The sequence below is a fragment of the Rhipicephalus microplus genome, chromosome 6, assembly GCF_043290135.1.
Source record: "Rhipicephalus microplus isolate Deutch F79 chromosome 6, USDA_Rmic, whole genome shotgun sequence".
In the NCBI taxonomy this organism is placed as follows: domain Eukaryota; kingdom Metazoa; phylum Arthropoda; class Arachnida; order Ixodida; family Ixodidae; genus Rhipicephalus; species Rhipicephalus microplus.
Genome location: NC_134705.1, coordinates 117,425,893 through 117,446,154, shown reverse-complemented (window position 1 = coordinate 117,446,154; position 20,262 = coordinate 117,425,893). Strand labels below are relative to the sequence as shown.

At 45.7% G+C, this 20,262-nt stretch overlaps 1 protein-coding gene across 1 annotated transcript in view; it reads right to left on the bottom strand.

Annotated features, from left to right (window-relative positions):
• The window catches only part of LOC142765447 (protein Skeletor, isoforms B/C-like), a 62,154-nt gene that overhangs the window by 15,529 nt on the left and 26,363 nt on the right, over positions 1-20,262 (bottom strand). The window contains exons 5-9 of the mRNA XM_075866479.1: positions 20,001-20,169; positions 18,384-18,456; positions 15,030-15,295; positions 12,372-12,449; positions 8,909-8,960 (exon numbers count right to left, since the gene is read on the bottom strand). Of these exons, the coding sequence (XP_075722594.1) occupies positions 8,932-8,960; positions 12,372-12,449; positions 15,030-15,295; positions 18,384-18,456; positions 20,001-20,169 (615 nt within the window). The 3' untranslated portion in view covers positions 8,909-8,931. The remainder of the gene's footprint in view (positions 1-8,908; positions 8,961-12,371; positions 12,450-15,029; positions 15,296-18,383; positions 18,457-20,000; positions 20,170-20,262) is intronic.

Here is a 20,262-nt window from a genome sequence, read left to right as displayed (position 1 = left end):
AAGAAAGTTAGGACAGCTTGGAAAGGCCCTGAAATCTGCACAGCCGGAGGTCATCTCGTAACGCCTGCAGGAATCTGCACAGCGAGAGTCACCATTAACGGCCGTATTTATCCTACAGACTTCGTAGTCCTACAGCGTTGCTCGAGAGATGTCATCCTTGGCATGGACTTCTTATGCCTACATGGTGCTGTCATCAACCTAAAAACAAAGTCGATAACGTTATCCACAGAAGAAGCACTACCGCCGCGCACACCGTCAGGACACCATGCCTTGAATATGCTGGAAGAACAAGTCACCATTCCGCCTCGCTCAAGCGTCATTATTTCAGTCGGCACTCCTAAATCACCTGACTTGGAAGGCGTCGTTGAAGGCAGTCAGCATCTGTTGGTCACCCGAAATATTTGCGTCGCAAGAGGAATTGCAGAGCTGCGGGGAGGCAAAGCAACAATTTTGCTCACGAATTTCAGCAATGAGTACAAACATGTGAACAAAGGAACAACGGTCGCATACATCGAAGAAATTGTCGAAGCCACCAGTGCTTTCGCCCTCGCCGATTCTGCGGAACCTGCCCAGAGGAACCAAGCCCCTCCCATAGCTTTCGACGTCAATCCCAGACTTCCGAACGATAAGCAAGAACAGCTCAAGGCCCTGCTCCTGCAATACGAAGATTGCTTTTCGTCGTCATCGAAAATTCGGCAGACCCCAATCACGAAACATCGCATCATAACCGAAGAAAATGCCAGACCACTCCGTCAGAGTCCGTACAGGGTTTCGACGCGAGAACGTGAGGCCATGAAGAGACAAGTTGATGAAATGCTGCGGGATGACATTATCCAGCCGTCCAAGAGTCCATGGGCATCCCCCGTGGTGTTAGTGAAGAAAAAGATTGGGACCCTACGTTTTTGCGTCGATTATCGCCGCCTGAATAAAATCACAAGAAATGACGTGTATCCCCTCCCACGAATAGACGACGCACTTGATCGGCTCCATAACGCCAAGTACTTATCGTCAATGGACCTTAAGACTGGCTATTGGCAAATCGAAGTCGACGAAAGAGACCGAGAGAAGACGGCGTTCATAACACCGGACGGCCTCTTCGAGTTTAAGGTGATGCCCTTCGGCCTTTGCTCAGCGCCTGCAACGTTTCAACGCGTTATGGATACAGTACTGGCAGGATTGAAGTGGCAGACTTGCCTTGTGTACTTGGACGACGTCGTCGTGTTTTCCTCGAGTTTCGACGAGCATCTTCGGCGCCTTGAAGCTGTACTTCAAGCCATCAACACTTCCGGACTCACACTGAAGCCAGAAAAGTGCAGATTTGCGTATGAGGAGCTCTTGTTTCTGGGGCACGTTATCAGCAAGTCTGGAGTTCGTCCCGATCCACGGAAAACAGCCGCCATCGCCGACTTGCCGCCGCCCACTGACAAGAAAGCCGTGCGCCGATTTCTGGGCCTGTGTGCCTATTATAGGCGGTTCGTGAAAAACTTCGCCCGCATCGCCGATCCTCTCACTAACCTTACTAAGGCCGACTCGGAGTTCAAGTGGGAAACGCCACAAGAACACGCTTTCCAGGAGCTTAAACATCGCCTTCAGACGCCTCCGTTACTTGCCCATTTCGACGAATTCGCCGAGACAGAAATACATACTGACGCAAGCAGCGTAGGTCTTGGCGCCGTTCTTGTGCAGAGGGCTGACGGACTTGAAAGGGTTATTAGTTACGCCAGCCGATCGCTATCCAAAGCAGAAGCAAATTATTCCACAACAGAAAAGGAGTGCCTCGCCATCATCTGGGCTACGTCGAAATTTCGCCCCTACCTCTACGGCAGGCCCTTCAAAGTTGTGAGCGACCACCACGCATTGTGTTGGCTAGCCACCTTGAAGGACCCCTCAGGTCGCCTCGCACGATGGAGCCTGAGACTTCAAGAATATGACATTACTGTCATTTACAAGTCCGGCAAAAAACACTCCGACGCCGACTGTCTCTCTCGTGCGCCTGTCGACCAACCGCTACCCGACGACCCGGATGACGACTACTTCTTAGGAACGATAACTACCGACGACTTCGCTGAACGACAGAGGGCCGACCCGGAACTTAAGGCCCTAATAGAATACCTCGAAGGCAGGACCGCCGAAGTCCCGAAGATATTCAAGCGCGCACTTGCGTCGTTCTTTCTACGAAACGGTCTTCTACAAAAGAAAAACTTTTCACCGCTTCGAGCTAAGTACCTTCTTGTGGTGCCTTCAGCTCTGCGACCAGAACTCCTGCAGGCCCTTCACGACGATCCGACGGCAGGGCACCTCGGTGTTTCTCGCACGCTCGCAAGGATACAAGAAAGGTACTACTGGCCACGTCTTACCACCGACGTCACTCGTTATGTGAGAACATGCCGGGACTGTCAGCGACGCAAGACACCGCCGACAAGGCCAGCGGGACTTCTGCAGCCAATTGATCCACCTTGCCGACCTTTCCAGCAGATTGGTATGGACCTACTGGGGCCGTTCCCGACGTCGGCTTTCGGAAACAAGTGGATCGTGGTAGCTACCGACTACCTCACCCGCTACGCCGAGACAAAAGCCCTGCCAAAAGGCAGTGCATCCGAAGTAGCTAAATTCTTCGTCGAAAATATCGTCCTACGTCATGGCGCCCCAGAGGTCCTTATCACCGACAGAGGAACGGCATTCACTGCCGACTTAACTCAAGCAATCTTGGCATACAGCCAAACAAACCACCGCCGGACGACAGCGTACCACCCACAGACCAACGGCCTCACCGAGCGGCTTAACAAGACGATCGCCGACATGCTGTCAATGTACGTCGATGTCGAACACAAGACGTGGGACGCCATTCTTCCGTATGTGACCTTCGCATACAACACGGCGGTGCAGGAGACGACGCAGATATCGCCATACAAATTGGTCTACGGAAGGAGCCCGGCAACGACGCTCGATGCCATGTTACCCAACGTCACCGACGAAGAAAACCTCGATGTGACCGAGTACCTTCAACGCGCCGAAGAAGCCCGACAACTTGCGCGTCTCCGTATCAAGAATCAACAGACGACCGACAGCCACCATTACAACCTTCGACGACGCTTCGTGGAATACCAGCCCGGTGAACGTGTTTGGGTGTGGACGCCGATACGCCGACGTGGACTAAGTGAAAAGCTTCTGCGACGGTATTTCGGACCGTACAGGGTGGTTCGACGTCTCGGCCCACTTGATTACGAGGTTGTCCCCGACGGCATCACGAACTCTCAACGACGCCGATCGCGACCTGAAGTCGTCCATGTCGCGCGCCTCAAGCCGTTTCATGCGCGTTAACAAACTGAAACAGTGTTTTTTTTTGTAATATTGTTGTATCGTAATTTATTCATTGTACTTTCTTGCATTATTATTGTACTTTCATCTTTAGTTAAAGCATCGGGACGATGCCTTTTTTCAGAGGGGGGCAATGCCACGTTCCATTTTCCAAGTTTTTGTTATCGTCCGAAAACACCGCACGATTCTCAGCGCAAACCGCGCCTGCAGTTTTCTAGAAGGTTCCGGACTGTAGTAGATCATTTCGATAAGATCACGCCCACTGTGTGAACGATACAGATTGTTCTGGAAGCTACGCCACCACCAGCGATAACGCTAGAACATTCGACGGCAAGAGTATAAATGCCGACGCGCTTCGCCGCTTGTCAGTTGCTGATCGAAGGCCGACGCTCCGTTCGCCGCTATCAGTCCGAGACTGCTATCTGTGCGAGACTGCTGCTGTAATTGGACTTTCAGTTTACCGGGCACAGGTTCGCCCAAATAAACTGTTAAATCCTAACACGAAGTCTCCTGTCTTCGGCCACGTCACGACCCCGTGACAATCCTGTCGAACTAATTGCCCCTCGGAGAACGGCTCGTCGGCTTGCCAACTACCGGACGTCCATCGTTCACCTTCACAATCTACTACGAAGTCAACCTCAGACGATCACGTTCAGGCGATTCTAGGGTTGTCGAAATCGCCCGTGACGTGCAACAATCACTTGCCTCGAGTATCGGACAACCAGCTACCCTCTAGCCAGCCCAACGACACGATTCCTGCAGTAGTACAGTCGACGACGGACAATGCCCTTTCGAACCCGCCATGTCTACAACAGCCGATGCCTACTACGTCCAAAACTGTCAGTGTTTCGACTTCTGGTGCCCCTACTGCTCAAGCCTCCCGCTACGTACTGCGAACTCATCGCACCGATTGCTCTCTAAAAAGCAAGGCCCAGTGACTACCATCTAAACGTCCTGGTAAAGATTCTTCCGACTACTATGTATCTAAAATATTCTTAAATATTCGCAAAGTGATAGAAAAGCGGATACGGTGCGAATTGCATATTTCTACGTTAAAAACTTATTTAGAAGCTAGCATTTTACCTAGAGGCCTCCGCATTGTCATAAAACCCGCCACAGCTAGCATGTCTGTTTCTTAGGTTGTCGCGTGGAACGAGGTGCTCTCGAGAGCTACTTTTGATTTGGTGCGCATTGTCATTCGGCATTACGAAACATCACTCAAAGCCATTCGTAACCAAGAAAGCCAATTACTTTCCCATCATAAACTCGCCATCCATGAATGCGCGCTGCTGGCAGCATACCAGCGAAAAAAATCAGATGAATTATATGCAGCTAAAATAAAGAAGCTTGTCAGGGACAAAGTTATTACGCCTTATACTCCCCCGATAAGGTATACCGCTAAAATTTCTTCGAAATCGATTAACTACAGACCTCTAGGTGACCCCCTATCATCAGGTAACGTAATCGACCTGTCTTCGTATGGACTTTCCGCTGATGAAATTTCGCTATTGTCACGAGGACTCAATTTTTGCCCAGTGACAGGAGGTTTTAGTGAATTCAAGCTGATGAAAGATTTGCCAGAAATTTAGGACTGAGAGAATACTTCCTTGACAAAAGCCCTGCTAATGCCCCTACCTCTTTTTTGCCATCTTACAAACATTGGACCCCACCAACCCAACGAGATAAGTGCCTAGACCTCTATATCTCTGCCGTTCAACGCGATGTGCTAGATATTTACCGTAAACAGGTTCCGTTTAAGAGAAACCTTTCAATCAACGAAACCACAGCAATGCAGCAACTGAAAGGTCGTGGTGGTATCATAATTGAACGAGCTGATAAAGGCGGAGTTGTGGTACTACTAAACAAACACGATTATCACAGCGAAGCTTCCAGACAGCTTTCCAACAGCACTTTTTACAGGCGGCTAGAAGAAGACCCCACTGAGCAGCTCAAATCTATCCTTATACGCATGCTAACTAACCTCAATGAAAAGCCAAAAATTCCCAATTCGGCTCTGCATACCCCCGTTCCACTAAGTCCAGTCGCGGGTCGCTTTTACCTCCTGCCAAAAATACATAAGTCAGGAAACCCTGGTCGACCCATCGTTTCCGGCATTGGTACAGTTACGGAAGTGGTCTCCCAATTTGTAGATACAGTAATTAACCAAATTCCGTCTTCTTTTGCATCGTACATCAAAGACCCAACCACTTCTTGTCCGACATCGTTGACCTCTCTGTCCCCCCTGATTCACTCCTGCTTACCCTTGACGTAGCGTCCCTATATACGAACATTCCCCATGCAGATAGAATACGAGCAGTACTTCACTCATACGAGTCTGTCTGTGACGAAATAATATACAGCTCGACTTTGATGTCTTGATATCTAACAACTTTGAATTTGATGGCACTCATTACCTCCAAGTTAATGGCACCTCAATGGGCACACACATAGGCCCTAATTATGCCAATATTTTCATGGGCATACTCGAAAACGAATTTCTGACAAGCCGTTCACTTAAATTATTGTATTACAAAAGGTACATTGACGATATAATGATGATTTGGCAGCACGGTGAACCTAATCTGTTATCATTCATTCATGATTTTAACAACGCTCATCCGTCCATTTCATTCTCTCATACCTACTCAGGACAAGCTATCAACATTCTTGACGTAACAGTGACAATGTGTGACGGCAAGCTTGCCACTAAAGTTTACAGAAAACCAACTGATACTCAACAGTACCTTCATTTTAATAGCAACCATGTCAAGCGCTCTAAAACCAGCATACCCTATAGCCAGGCCCTTCGTTTAAAAAGAATATGCTCCCAAGAAACTGATTTTAATTCCAATTGTGCGCAGCTTCCGAATGCTTTATCAAAACAGAAATACCCTTCCAAGATTATAGATGACGCCATAAAAAGGGCAAGTAACCAGGACCGCAAAACGCTTTTAAGCACCAACAATAAACAGCCGGTCTTCTCCTGCACTAACCTTGTTCTAACATTTTCCGCGCCTGTGCAACACGTAAATGCCATTTTAAGAAAGCACCATAACATACTTCTAAAAAGCGAACTACTTAAATCAATTTTCCCAGAACCACCGCGTGTGACGTACAGAAGAGCGCAAAATCTGCGTGACCTACTCATGTCGTCAAAAAGCGTACGCAGTAAACCTACTGGTTATGGAGGCGGAAATGTTGTAGGCCCGTGTGCTCAGATTTGGGTGCACGTTAAAGAACCCCAGGTGGTCGAAATTTCCGGAGCCCTCCACTACGGCGTCTCTCATAATCATATGGTGGTTTTGGGACGTTAAACCTCACATATCAATCAAAACCTACTGGTTGCCGTCCTTGCAACAAACCTCGTTGCAAAGTCTGCCAGCATATGACCACTACACTTATCGCAAACAGCACCGCATCTAACTTCAGCGTGAAAATAAATGGTGACTATAACTGCGACACGCGTAATGTAGTTTACCTCCTGGAATGCTTGATCTGTGGAATGCAGTACGTAGGCGAAACCGAAACACCCTTCCGATATCGGTTTAACAATCACAAAGCTCATATCTCTTCACTTCCTCACCTTCCAATATTAAAGCATGCTAACGCAATTGGCCACTCATTTGACCACATTAGAGCCACGATTCTGGAGTTTGGCTTCCGAACGCATCATGACAGGGAAGTGCGCGAATAATTTCTCATCTTTAAGTTCAATACAATCGCAGGCGGTTTGAATGAGAGTACGGGAAAACTTAGCGTCTTGCATCACTGACCGTTGTAGATGTTATTGCTTGTACCAGCTGTAATCCTTGTGCACGTGTCGTGACTTGTTAATTGATTGCTTATAAGTAGGATGTGATACGGGGGCCCCCATATAGATTTCATGTCTGATTGTTGTACTTGTTTTTATGATGTTTGCACTCACGTGATCATTGCAAGCGAAACGTATGCGCTTATATGCTGTTGCACCACTGTTACATCTGTTATTCTGACAAGGGCCGGTCCCACGGCCGAAACGTAAAGAAACTGTTCTGTTTTTCGACGTGTGTCTTCTTTTTATGCATATATATATATATATATATATATATATATATATATATATATATATATATATATACACGCACAAGTAGCCTTATTATGGTCATCTACTGTGGCCGCGCCGCAGACAGAAAACTTGGTTACTTAGCAAGCACATGTTTACTACAATTAATACTTCTCCTAAAAATGCTAGCAATAATTGCTTCGTAAAACATTGAAATATGTTGCTATCGCATCCATTACAATAGCCCTTTTGGCGAAAATGTGACTTTTTTATACTGTCCGAAGCAGACATCATCAACTGCATATATCAGCAAGTTGTGGGGATGGCACGCTTACACAAAGTTCCCCCAGAAAGGAAGATAGGAAATGCGTTATGTTTCTGTAATGTCATGGATGATTCGAGTTTCGCTCTTCTTAATGACAAAAGTGTTGTTAGGTCAGGACAGCAATCTTGACGGGTATAGAATGGCTACCAAAAAGCCTTTTAAAATCCTTTCCTTTACGCACGTTTTTTTACAATAGCTGCATTATCCTTTAGGCCGTCATTGACACATCTCTCGATTTGGCCAGCGCGTACACTTTTCCACACTTATGAACCCTTTCCGCGCAATCAGCAATACGGTTTTGGTGCTGGGAATATCTCAGCACCAAAAAAGGCCGTCTAAACTCTGCAGAACGACGGAACCGGGGAAAGGACGCAATAGGTATGTGGCACAAGGCCCTTTGTTGATTGCGCGAAAAGGGTCTTGTTGAGTGTGGAAAAGTATACGTTGGTCAAATCGAGAAATACATTAACGACGGGCTAAGGGAGCATGCAGCTGATTCAAAAAGCATGCGTAAAGGAAGGAATTTTTAATGTTTTCTTAACAGCCATTTTAAAATCTGTCAGAGTTGCTCTCTCGATCTAACGAACACTACCGTCATTAAAAAGACCAAAAAGCAAATCACGCTTGATGTCACAGAAGCGGAACGCATTCCCTATCCGGGGAGGGCTGTACAAGCACGGTTTCTCGACAGCCTACCGATACAGAGACGGCGTATATATGTACGCATGTACGGTGAATGTCGTCTGTTTTGGGCAGTATAAGTATACGTGCAGTTTTTCAATAAAAGTTGTTGAAAGTTCAGCGCTCGTCGTTGTCCCTTGTGTTCTTTCTGTTAAGTATGTTTTGAGCTGCAGTGTGCCAGAAGTGAGCGTGCTTGAGCTCACTTGGTTTTTAAAACGGCTATATTTGTCACCGGTAAAGCGCACTTTCTCAACTTTGCATAGAAATCACGAGTCAAGGAGAAAGAATGGAAGAAACCTTTGATTTCTGAATGCTACAAGAAATCCTTACTATTATTCTCAGGCACTGCGCCATGCTCCCGACCGGGTTGCAGAAATTAGGTGTCTTTTCTTATCTTCTAACCCCTACCACAACCACTACTATTCATACTGAGTCTTAATACATCACGCAGTCTTAAGCTATTGGAGCTGACCAGTCTGAACGTATTAGAGGCTGATAAAAAAATAAACTTAAGTCATGTGCTGTTACCGCCGTACACTCACCCCGTGAAAATAGGCAGCCGTCCTCAAGAGCTCTTGACATGCTGGCCCCCTTCTGTTGAACAAAAAAAGAACGCAGAAACTTAGGGTTCTTCAAATGGCGTCCTGATCAAAAGGAAGCTCTAAGGCAACCTTATCAGAAACCTGGGTAAAACGGCAAAGTGTTTTACATAGACACATGAATATTACAAATAACAAGGGCGTGTTTGAAGTCTGTAAAAGACTACAAAACAAATTCTGAGACTATTTGCCAGAATCATGTCTTGTAATGGTGCAAGTAGTACTGAGAGGTGGGGACTCCGGGTTACTTTAAATCAGTAAAAGAAGAAGTAAGAAGCACCTAAAACAAACTAACGTGTAACATTTCTCCTATTTGAAGATACAGTCGTGACTCGTGAGTAATATAAGAAGGAACAAGAAATTCGTTTTTAAAAAGACAAAAATAGCAAAGGACAATTTGTGTCAGAGCGAAAACTCAATGTATGACAACGCATAAACCAGCAATATTATCAACAGCAGTGCATTACTTACCAATAAATTAAGCTAAGTGTATGACATGACGTGCGGCACAAGTGGAGCATTTGCGAAATGATTTCGATGATGTGAGAGCGTCGGACAACAATTATTCACTAGTAATCAAACAAGCTCGAATAAAAAAAAGAACTTTCCGTGGATCAAGAGCAGTAATAAAATGCCGCTTGTCCGTTTCTGTTATTGACGGCGTTACTATGTGTAATGGCGCGAATAGTTCAAAAATAGGTTAAAGTGGTAAGGCTTGGTATATGCTGCGATCTACAGGGGCCCAGTGGAACCAAGCTAGCAGTACCATGGCCTCCGAGATTGCGGAAAATCGTTCAATGATCATCGTTTCTACTGTGGCTTGTGCTACTTTCGCTCTGCTGCTACTAGTGTCGGCGGCCACGTAGTGAAGATGGGTAACATTGGGCACGTAAACAGTGACCTATTAGAGACCGCTTTCACATGGGTGATTTGAGATGCGCTAACGCGATGCGGACAATAAAACTTTGACATTACTTTAAATAAGCACTTCTTTGGCACAAAACTAGCACGACGAGGTTTATAGCCACTACTTGAACAATCAACGCCGGTCTTTAGCGTCCCTTTAAAGGGAGACATAGGTCCCCAAAAAACATCAATTGAGACAAAACAGCTTACGGTTAGATTTCAAAGAGAAACTTTTCAAGCACGGGGTGCCCGCCGAATATACAATTACTTGTTATGTAACAATATAAATGCAACGTATTGTGCTACAAAATATACATTTCTATTGCCATGATCATTTTGGCGCATTCCAGCTGCATTTACTGTTTGTGACCTGTAAAAGGTAATTTCAGCAACGCCTCTCATAGTGCTCAAGACTACGCATCTGTGTACATGGCGTTTTTTGCGTTTTGGCCACTGCCGTAGGTTCATGTATCCTGATGCTCAGAGTCAAACTACCGTTTCGAACTTAAAAGTGCAACCATGTAGCACTGAGCTATGTACCATGGCGGTGGGTCCTGCGGGGCGTTGCTTACCAATAGCACATTTCGGCTGCGTGTCCCACCTGCATCTGTATAGTTTAGCGGTGCTGTCAAGCTACATCGCAGTTTTGCTTTAAGTTACAGTCGAACCCACCTAATCAATACTCAAGTGCCACGAAAATTTTATTGTTATAACCGATCAGTGTTATAAAAGGGTTGCACGATATAAATCACAGCATATCTACGGAGTTAACGATGATGAGTGGGGCGAAGTGTCCGTCCGTCCATCCGTCCGCATGTCCATGTGTTCGTCCGTCCGTGCATGCGCCCATGCGTCTAATCGCGTTAGAGAATGGAGACGGCGCGCGGGTAACACCGACGAGACACGAGCCAAGGAAGCCGAGCACAAGCGTCTTCAATGCGCCCACCGTTCTGCTTCGTCCACGCCCCACCAATGATCCGCCACATATGACGACAACCCAAGAGACAGAGAGGTACTCATTTTCAGCATACCCAGGCATAGCCAGCGCAGCAGCCAATCGGAGAGTAGCGGTACAGCGCCATTTAAAATGTCCCCACTCAACTGCAATTTGTATCTACTTCTATGAGACAGCGCCATCTAATAAACTGTTCAGGAGGTATTGGCTTGTTTTCTTTCTGGTCTCTTCTTTTCTCAGTTAAACGTGACGCATGACAAGGTCAGACTAAGAGGATGGCAGACTGTTGTGACAAAAGCATAAAGGGGATGACAGGCTGTTTTGACAAAACCATAACTATCGCTTGGGATATACATTGACTGTCCTTTTCGTTGCGTCTGCCATGGCACTACACACGAATAGCGGGGCGTTTGCTTGCGTTTACCTTGCCCCGCCGCGGTGGTCTAGTGGTTAAGGTACTCGGCTGCTGACCCGCAGGTCGTGGGTTCGATTCCCGGCTGCGGCGGCTGCATTTCCTATGGAGGCGGAAGTGTTGTAGGCCCGTGTACTAAGATTTGGGTGCACGTTAAAGAACCCCAGGTGGTCAAATTTTCCGGAGCCCTTCACTACGGCGTCTCCCATAATCAAATGGTGGTTTTGAGACGTTAAACCCCACAAATCAATCAATCAATCAGTCAGCTTGCGTTTACCATGGATAAGGAGAGAAAAATTTCTGATTAGTGGCACAGAAGAGCGCAGATCCTCAACTCATCGAATCCCGAAGTAGTCGCCTGGCAATCAGCGGATGAGAAGAACGAACAGAAGAAGGCCAAACATGCTGTGGAGACAACGGAACAAAGAGAGGAACGTCTAACAAAGCGGCGTCGTCAGGAGGCCGTTTGACTGTCGATACGGTGAAACTTCGTGAAAGTGCTAGTCCGACTTGGTCCTTGGAGACGAACTTCACAAACAGTTCGTTTGAATATGTATGCGACGAATGGACAGCCTCTGCCACAAGAAAGACATGGCACCAGTAGTTAGTTCCTTGCGTGAAACGTTCAACTTAGCCGACGTCCCCTTAGCTCACGCTATGTATATCCTGGCGTAGGAAAACGAAGTCACTGCACCTGTACGTTTCATTACGCCGTTTCGTGCAACCGTTTAAGCGCTTAACGGTGGTAGAACATATAGCCAAGCATGTTATTTTGACGTGTGTGTATTTAGCCAGCCAAGATAGTTTGCAGCGCTTGGCGGCGACCACGCCTCAATGTTTCTGGAGCTTCCAGATTGTTCTTTAGGATGATTTACTTAAGATTGCACGCAGGTCGTGAATAGTCTAGTTTTTTTTTCTTTTTTTCGAGAGTCGATTGTCAAGTTTATAGACGGTGGACGCTAGACCTGTTTGCCGCTATCAACGTGCAGGGCATATAGTTAGCGTTATCATTTTTCGTGGGCGCACGATCACTCGAGTAAACAGTCATCTTGAATACGCCTATTACTGCCTTCGTCAGCGTCACGACCATGTGGCGATATTACGGTGCTAGCTACGACAGAGAATCAACTCACCGAAGCACTGTCGAGTGACCAGGGCTGTCATCACGGCGGCGATGGTGAGGGTAAGAAGTGACAGCACGGACAGTGAGCCTGCAAAAGTGACAAAACAAATTTATGGGCAGCGAAGGGGGTGGCACTGAACTGCGCTAGCAAGTGGATAGGTGTTGGTTAATATTATGATTCCTATTAGGCCCAAGTTCTGTTCAATGTAGGGAGCTGGTTGTTAGAAATTCAGACGCGCGTGGCCCCGCGGTTACAAAAGAAATACAAAAACAAAAAACAACCTATCTGCGTACTCTTCGAGAAAGCTGAAGTAGCGATTCAACTAGCTATTATTTTTATTTACTATAGTGAAACTAAATATTTAAGGACTTTCTGTTGATTATCTACTTATTATTTAAAATGTATTTAGAAGGCATAAAATAATATCTGCCGGATATAATTCAAAACTAGTATACCAAACTAGAATAAATGCCCTACTCAGTTCTCTAAAGTGAAAGAAGCTGCCTCAATGGAAAACGGGAACAGCGCGAATGCTTCGACAAAATCTCCCTTAACACGTGGCCTCACTTTCTGGAGTTTACCAGGTTGGCAGCGTACATAGAAAACATGCTAAACGTTAGTAGCCGTGAAAAAACAACCCGTGATTTTGTTGTACCAGGTGGTATCTCAAAGACCTACAAATTTCGCAATACGGTTTCCGAAATATAAGTCCACCGAGCTTGCATGCATTGCTCACGCAAAACAAAATAATTCTTTAAGTGTTCGAAAAAAAGTCACAATTGGGTTCTTGGTATCTTTTAGGAGTACGCAAAAGCATTTGACCTCATTAACTACAACTTACTAATTGAAAAAATGGAGCACTATGGTACTCGAGGAAAAAGCTTTGTTGCTTATTTCATCTCATCTGCAACATCTTACGCAGTTTGTCATGGTTAATGGTCACTAATATTCAATTAACCCAGTTAATATAGGTGTACCACAAGGGAGCATTCTCGGTCTTTTTTTCTTGGTTCTTTATATTGATGATGTTGTTCACATGATCGTACGGCAAAACATACACTATACGCTGATGATACTGGCCTCTTTTTCGCTGGCTCGAATGTTGCACGTCTTTCGGATCGGGCAAATGAAGCACTTCGTTTCATTCACTCGTGGGCTGCTAGCAATGATCTAAAACTAAACATCATTAAAACTAAGGCCATTTTGTTTCACTTGCGGAACCTTTCCTGTGCGATCCCCCGATTAGTGCTCAATATTTCTGAAATAGAAGTTGTGAATACAATCAAGACACTAGGCGTATTTTTCTCGAGTAACTTGTCTTGGGATGATCGCATCAATTATTTGCTCAAAAAGCTGTCAAAGGTAATTGGCTTTATGCGTCGACATTGCTTTACCTTCGTTCTTTCAATTAACAATATCTTATACAATGGTCTGTTTTCCTCCACTTTCAGCTATGGCGCACTGGTCTGTGGGACAATACACAAGAAAATATAAAAAAAACTTTTGTTACTACAAAAGCATGCAATACGCATAGTTATTAAAGCTCCTTACCTAAGTCACATACAGGACATGTTCGAAAAGCTTGAAAGTGAAAGCGTACAAAACATTTACAATTTCAGATTACTTCGGCAACGCAAGATGAAAAGAAAAAAAAATCCCCTTCTATAGACATTGGCGAAATTGACAAAAAATGACCCTGCATGTACACGCGCCATCCTGAGATAAGGAAAGTTCGAAAATGCCACATGACTTATGGAAAGCGAATGCTCAGGTACACATTACCGACACTACTAAACGAACTTGCCAGAGAAGGTAACGACGTAGCTTCAATGACTCTGAATCAGTTACGAGATATATATGTACAACTATGATTGTTTTCGAGTTCAAGGTATTACATATGCTTGTTGTCTTTATTTGAAATTTAGTGAATTTCCGATAGTTCTGACATGTAAAGAATAAATATTTTAATAATAAAAATTGCAATCTAGAAAAGTTCTTGCTGTCTTGATGTGTATAAGTCAACTACTAAGAATTGCAATCCAAAAAAGCTTTTACAATAATGTTTATATATGGTTTTTTCTTTATTGATGTGTAAACGTACTTTTTCGTGCTCCTTTCTTTGTTCTTTCTTTCTCTCTTCATATGTTGCATTTTATTTTCATTGTTGTATTCCCCACCACTGTATGCCATAGTCTGGTGCACGGATCTAGTCAAGCCTTCTCAGGCTTTCTGTCCATGCGACAAACATCTCTCAGACGATGAATAAACTGAATTGGTTTGAATTGAAGATCGGTGATTCAATTTGTAACCACTGACTTTCGAAAGGCCATGAGGCAGGTACGATATACTGAGGCCATATTCGCAAAACAATGCAAATTTGTAACAGCAAAGCTGCTTAAGCCAATCGTACCATGTGTGTGAGGCCTGTAAGAAAATTATCACCAATAACAGGTTTGCGTCACAAAAACGGACGAAACATCCCTCTCACAACCGGTTGACTAAAGATGAAGAAAGGAAACATTTAGCGCCGCAACAAATGACTGCGAAGCGACGGTGGCAAACTGAAGACTGCGGGTACGTACAGTGAAGGATTGTGCCCGGGCAAGAGAACGGTGGCCACGAGAAGGCCCCGAAGCAATGTAAGGTCTCGATAAGAGAGCATCTTACCTGCGTCGCCCTTGCCTCCGGTCTTTTTGTCGTCCGGATTTTGTGGACTCGGAGCTGGACCCGGAACTGGACCTGGGCCTGGAGGTGGAATAGCCGACTCGTGGACCGGCACAGCTAAGGCTTTCCTACTGTCGATGTCCAAGTCGGCGTGACTCGCCCTGGTGTCGACGCAGTAGACCGAGAACCACGTGAAGTCGTTCCAGTTTTTACCAGTGGGCAGCGAGAGCGTTACGTCTGTCTTGGCGATCTTGGGAAGCTTGTCTGTACTGCATGCGCGGATGGAATAATACAGTGCGCCGATTGCTAATCGGTAAACCCCGGTGAAAGCGGACGTTTCCGCGAGCATTTCCGAGCACAGCAACGCCATATAGGCACTTCGAACTTGAGCGCCCGTTTTTTTTAAGAACATGTTAGACGCATTCTCAAATAGTTGTAGGGCTTAGCGTGCCTGAACCGCGATATGGTCTTGACACAACTGTGTTTGACACAATGTCGACAAAAAGTAAAAGACAACGCACAGATATGCCCTATTAAAATGTAGGAGAGGACGGTGGCCACCGTATGCTAATTAATAGAGAATCGGACACGTTATTCCAAGGCTGCAGGTTTGTCACAGCCGGGCGGCAAGTTACCATTTCATTCTCTTTAATTTTACCATGCTTATACTGTAGTCACTACAAACATGGTCTCTGTACCTTCCGTGGCTTGATTTTTAGTTCTCATTACCAATGCCAGAAGCCGCACAGTTAAAAATGCACCGTACAACGGACGCACTAGAAGAACGTTGTATCCCTCTCAGTGCGTTTCGAATTCACCCTGTGGTGTTACCATTGATAATCTAAAAAACTGGTACTTCGCAAACACCTTCTCGCTCTATATATTGTTTGATTACGATGTACATTGCTTGTTCCCGCCATTTTGTACGGGGCCGTGATTCGAACCAAGCTTGCGTAGAGACTTTTCCTGACCCCGGCCCTTAGCATCCCAAAAAATGGAACACATGAAAGAAAAAAAAAGCTTCGAAGTGCATACCCTTCATGGTCTCAGTCAGTGTAGCAGCCTTGAGTAAAGTTACCCGCAAACGTTTTCAGTACAAGTAGGGCATATTCAAAATGTGCAGGACCATCTATCGACAAACCCGTAATGTCGATCCGCAATATTTTGTTGGGCGCGACAACAAAACCAGCCTCATATCGCATCCTTTCAGGTGCTAGTCGCTGTTAATTTAATCTTCGTTCTGCGATGACTTCCGATTTCTACTTGTGTTGTTCACGCAACGAGGAATCCCTGATAATGCCGGGAACAAGGCGTCACCGTCGAGCAGCCGTAGTATCCCCAATATCAATCAAATATATCAGTTACCCAAACAAAGGAAAATAAACTACTGACACCAGCTCGTTCTGTCACCAATATTGGCTTTGCACTTTAGTTCGCAAATGATAATCGGGCATGCGATAAACTGCTCTTCAACCTCACTGATTGATTTGTGGGGTTTAACGTCCCAAAACCACCATATGATTATGAGAGACGCCGTAGTGGAGGGCTACGGAAATTTAGACCACCTTGGGTTTTTTAACGTGCACCCAAATCTGAGCACACGGGCCTACAACATTTCCGCCTCCATCGGAAATGCAGCCGCCACAGCAGGGATTCGAACCCGCGACCTGCGGGTCAGCAGCCTAGTACCTTAGCCACTAGATCACCGCGGCGGGGCGTCAACCTCACTGAGGGAGCAGGATTGATCAACTTTAGCTTGCGGACGTTTCAGCTCAACGAAAACTAGAATTTACGTACACGAACTTACAAGCAGTGCAACGGAGGCTGGCGAACACAGCAGCAGGAAATGAGTGCTGGCAAAGGAGGCTCGATTTGCGCAAAAGTCCCTAAGGGATCTCTACGCAAGATTCGCCTGCTCGTCCCAAAACCATTATACGGTCATGAGATACGCCGAGGAGGGCTCCGGAAATTCCGACTATTCGGTGTTCTTTAACGTAAACTGACACCACACAGTTCACTAGCCTCCACCGTTTCGCCTCTATCGATATGCGACCGCCGTGGCCGGGATCGGGTCAGCATTTTCAGGTCAGAACTTTCGGGTCAGCAGCCACGCACCCTAGCCACTGACCTTCCGAGGCGGACAACGGGCGAGTTTGTAAACGCGCGCAGAACTCCGAAGTTTGGTTCTCGTCAATTTCTGGAAGCCCAGCGAGCTTCACTGAGCATTCAGTGCTAGATTACGGAAAAAAATGGCGCGTTTTCTTGACCTGAAAGCTCCGCAAACGAGTGCAGCTCAGCCTCTCCATGGGATCTCCTTCGGAAACGGTAGCAGATGATGCCCAGAAACAAAAATGGCGGACGTACTCGTGGGTTGCCGAAGCACCAAACATTATGAGTATACGCCATTGGTGTCACATATATCTTTCATTGCATCAGAGTATGTATAGAATCGAGTAGCGGCATCGTCAATGTGCTATATTTATTGATGTAATGTGTTTTGGAAGTTATGCGCCAAAAGCCTATGATGCATGCAATAGTTTCCTTATTTCTTCGGGTCGTTACAATCTCATTGTGAAATAGTGAAACAAATACACATACGCAGGCTAGAGAGACGCTACGAACGTTTCGTCTTTCTAGCAAGTGTCGTCGGCGTCTTTTGCGCTACTCCGCAATGCATCCTTATCAACCAGCTCGGCTCTGCTTAAATATTATAATCATTTTTATCTACAAGTTGGAGCTCGTGACTTAACTAAAGTTGGAGCTCGTGACCACTAAAAAAAAGAAAGATCTAAAGTCAAACACAAAACACGCACGATGACATTTAAGCCAAGACATTCGCAGGCTCTGAGCCCACCCGTACGTGGTATACTATCTCTCAATGGCACGAACGGCGTCCTGCCGTATCTAAATGGGAAGTAGGCCTGAAAAAAATGTGCCTTGCGAAGAAAACTATCAAAGAATGGCTCCTGGTTACACACAGTTTGGTACCGCTGGTGTTTTCTGGTAAAATGTTACTGTCGCACACTACAAAGCGTGCACTTCCTCAAAAAAAACTTGAAAACCACCCATTGGGTAAATGTGGGGCCCCAAAGTAAAATAATAAAGCACTTGTGGAAGAGGTGAGATATGTAGTACGACACTAACTTTACTAGAATCTTTCAGTGGATCTCTGGCACATATACAGGGCCGTCGTTTTTGGTAGCTAACTCGCTTCATCAGATATGATTTTTTTCCGCCGCATATTTCTCATTCAGTTAGAGCAGGTCACCACTGCTACCAATGAGAGATGGACCTACGTATTCATGCTCCATCCTCCCGAACTCTCGTGATTTAGAAGAAAAAGAAAGCTTTTCGTACTTTCCATTGTAGAGCAGTTTGGTCATCTGAGCCACTTCTGCGTACTTATTCGGCGCTGCCATGAAGAAGGCGGCTGCAGGAAAAGAAACAACAACGAAGTAAAACCAATTACATTGCGAGAAAATATGAACGTGTCAATACGCTCTGACAACTCAAACATTGTACATTTTGGTCAATGAAGTCGTGCACCCGGTTCTGTTAACATTATACGCATGAAGAAACCGGTACCTTATTTATTTATAATAGTGATATGATATATAAAAGTGATATATTAGAGACGCTGTAGTGAATGGATCCGAAAAATTTGGCATCTGGTGCTTTGTAACATGCACTGAGATCACACACTACAAGGGCCTCTGCTAGATGGCCTCCATCGAAAAGCGACCGCCACGGACTCTTTCTTTCCCGGCCTCCACCAGTACTGTGCGGAAGTGGCTGACACCTACCACATAACATACGGACGTGCCCGCTCAATATTTCTTCACCCCCGTAGCCCAATCCAACCAGTCAGGACTGGGAGGGGGCTCTGCTCGATTGCCAGGAACTTCCGGCCCAACAAGTCACGGTCCAGCGTGCCAGGACAGCGGTCATGACCAAGGGGATCCCTGACTAGTGACTCCACCTAGTACTGTGGAAGTTGACACACCAGAGCATGGTTTCCCTGGCCACCTCTCCGTTTTTAATAAATGTTTACCACCACCACCACCGCGATCGGGATCAAACCCGCTACCTTCGGATGAGCACCAGAGCACCCTATATATAGCCACTGATCCACAGAGGCAGACAATGACCGCTGCAAGTACCAAGGTGCTTGTTCTTTTTTCGCGCGATTTTTCAAGTTTATTCCTATCACATTCGTTGCTTCAAAGTTGCGGCGAAACTTACGTCATACTGTTGCGTAATAGTAAAAAGCGGCCGCAGTTGAACGCGCATATTACAAGTAGACATTGGTGCAGTTTACTTTTTATTCTTAGCTTGTCACCGACTATAGGCTTGTTCATTCTCCGAATCGCTTGTAGAATTTTGCAGCCAGTCTCTTGTCGAGTTTCTCAAACTTATTCACTGTTTCCCCAAAAATTATGCTTATTTAGGTAATCACCATGTTCAGCAATACAGCGTTTGTCGTTGACTATAGCGGCGCTTTTGTCGCTTCTAGTAGTTAAGTGCTGAAGTGAAAAAATACGTTGGGGCAATAAACAAAAAACCTGACTCAAACACTTGAAACATGTATTCAGCCAAATGGAGACGATGCTGAAAAGTAAATATGCGCTTACCTTCATAGATGCTCTTGCTTTCACTGCACAAAACAGGCGATTCTTTTTTTTTTCAAACTTTGTATTTGAGTGACAGTTTTTGCTATCAAAATATGCTTTAAACATATAAAATTGTTGAATTTTCTACTTCATTCGGGCTTATCTTGTGATGATTACTGACTTGTTAGTTCGGTGGCATCTGGAAGCCCTGCACAGAACGCTCGCTAGTGGCCTGGCCCTGGCATGAATGTATTGATCCCATCACGCATTACTCTCAGGAAGGTCGAGTGAAATGCGAGATGGGGTGGTGCACATGTAACGTAAGACGGCACTCTAGGGCAGCGCTGTGGTATACTGTACTCACAGCCTGCGCAGCCAGCGTCGTACTGGAACTGTTTGAGCAACATCGTCGCGCTGTCCTTGAGCGTAACGTCGTCAGCGCTGGTCTTTCCTAACATAGGTGACAGCTTGCCCAGGCTCTGTTCTTTCGGCAGCATGAAGTTGGGAGGCAACACCACGTGGCCGAAGTCAACCTGCATCACAGCGACAAACAAGATACCTAAATGGAAAAAAATGCATAAAATAAAATAGATATAAAAATAATTTCAATATGGTAAGGAATTCCG